At 39.3% G+C, this 2,007-nt stretch overlaps 1 protein-coding gene across 1 annotated transcript in view; it reads left to right on the top strand.

The window, feature by feature from the left end:
- The window catches only part of UGCG (UDP-glucose ceramide glucosyltransferase), a 42,136-nt gene that overhangs the window by 23,785 nt on the left and 16,344 nt on the right, over positions 1 to 2,007 (top strand). Inside the window, exon 2 of the mRNA XM_007936715.2 lies at positions 595 to 736. Coding sequence (XP_007934906.1) covers positions 595 to 736 — 142 coding nt within the window. The remainder of the gene's footprint in view (positions 1 to 594; positions 737 to 2,007) is intronic.

Raw genomic sequence — 2,007 nt, 5'->3', positions numbered from 1 at the left:
GTAGAGGTCTTCTGTGTCTCTGGTAAGATTTATTCCCAAGTATTTTATTTTTTTGGTAGCTATTGAGAACGGTATTGATTTCCTTATTTCTTTTTCAGAATGGTACTTCTTTCGATCATGTTTATTATAGAAATTCCTTAAAATTTTATGGTTACCTTTCTATATATTTTTGGTGTGGGTATGGCTATTTTTCTGCACTTTTAGTCCTTTGCCACTTCCATGGCAATTTGAGAAGGGCGATTAACGTGTGGGCTACCACTGTCATTCATTTCTTTACTGTGTATTTATTGAATGCTTGCTTAGTGCCCAGCATAGTTCTGAGTGCTAAGAGCACAGCAGTAAAGAACAGTCTACGTTCTGGCTTTTATTCGTTGTTCATTCTGTTTAGTTCTAGTTTTCCTAAACCAGAAACTTAACTTGGCTCTGCTTCCCTTCATTTTCAGAGCTCCCTTTAGAAAGGTGTCAACTGAAAAAAACCAATAATAATCTTAACTCTGAATTTAGTGATCTACTGACAGCTTGCTGCGTGCTTACTTAGATTTAACACTAGTATATGCTACAGAATTAATATGTTGTGTATCGTTTGCTTTTTAGCCGGTTACACCTCAACAAGAAGGCGACAGATAAACAGCCATATAGTAAGCTCCCAGGTGTCTCTCTTCTGAAACCACTGAAAGGAGTAGATCCTAACCTAATCAACAACTTGGAAACGTTCTTTGAGTTGGATTATCCCAAAGTAAGTACAGTGTTGTACTCGTTAAGAATGGGCTAGACCTTTCTGTCTGTCTGTCTCTCTCTCTACACAGTTAAAGAGGAGTTTTGACACGTACAGGTAAGGTATTAAACATTCGTGCTGTTACCTGCCTTATGAAACTTAGGCTTTAGTAGTTGTAGTCACAGGATGAAAATAGGGGTGGGAAAGGAGTGTAAATTTCTTTTCTAACCACTTCTGTGTCTGAAGTAGAAGTTCCTGAGTAACCCTTATAGAACTCAGATGTTGTTCAAAGTGCCTGGTAGTTTGGTATCGAGATCCTGTTTCATGAGAGTCCAGATGTGAACAATGGGAGAGCAGTGAATGAGAAGGCAGTGTTCTGGGCTCTGGACCGACAAGCATGATGGCTAGAACCACTGTGGATCTCCTTGGGGCTCTGGCTTTTGAGCCAAGAGTAGGTTATAGGAGTGGCAGGGTAGGACTTCATCATTCTTGATTTTGAATTTCTTGGTTTCTCTGACTTTGAATACCTCCTTATGTTGCTCACACACATGTATCATCTATATGTGTGAACTCATTTTGCCCACCCCATAAGTTCCAGTTTTCTTGAGCAGGACATATTCTTTTTTAACTATCCCCTTTAATATTCTTTTGGAATTTCTTAGAAGAACTTAATATTCCTTATATGCCTTGATTTTTGTATTTAACGTTACTGCAACTTTTTAAAATTGCCTATTTGTGACACAGTTTTTAAAGGATATCTTGACACTAGTAAATTACTTGTGAGAAAAAATGTGTCCTTGTATTTCTACCTGCTTGATTTTCAGTGCAGTTAATTTTCCTGTTGTGGCCTCTGTTTCCTTGCCTCAGTTTTTACCTTTATGGCTTCAGTTTTTTATAGCTATTTTTGCCAATTGGAGACTCTTCCCTTCTGTTTTGTTAGGACTAAATCAAACCCACTGCCATTGAGTCAATTCTGACTCATAGCGACCCCCATTGGATTTCCAAGGCAGTAAATCCTTACAGAAGTAGACTGCCCATTCTTCCTTCCATGGAGTGGCTGGTGGGTTTGAACTGCCAACCTTCTGGTTAGCAGTCAGATGCCTTAAGCACTGTGTAGCCCAAATAGTAAGAAGGAAGAAGAGCCATACCACACTGCTGCTGCTGCTGCTGTTTTGTGTGTGTGATTTGGGTGAAATTTTACAGAGCAAATTCACTTTCCATACAGCAGTTCACATACACTTTGTCTCATGACATTGACCACAATTTACCACAATGCAACAGCTCCCCTCCCA

This window comes from Orycteropus afer, unplaced genomic scaffold (genome assembly GCF_000298275.1).
Source record: "Orycteropus afer afer isolate SDZICR_OR568_19922 unplaced genomic scaffold, OryAfe1.0 scaffold00037, whole genome shotgun sequence".
Lineage (NCBI taxonomy): Eukaryota > Metazoa > Chordata > Mammalia > Tubulidentata > Orycteropodidae > Orycteropus > Orycteropus afer.
This window is presented reverse-complemented; position numbering and strand designations above follow the sequence as displayed.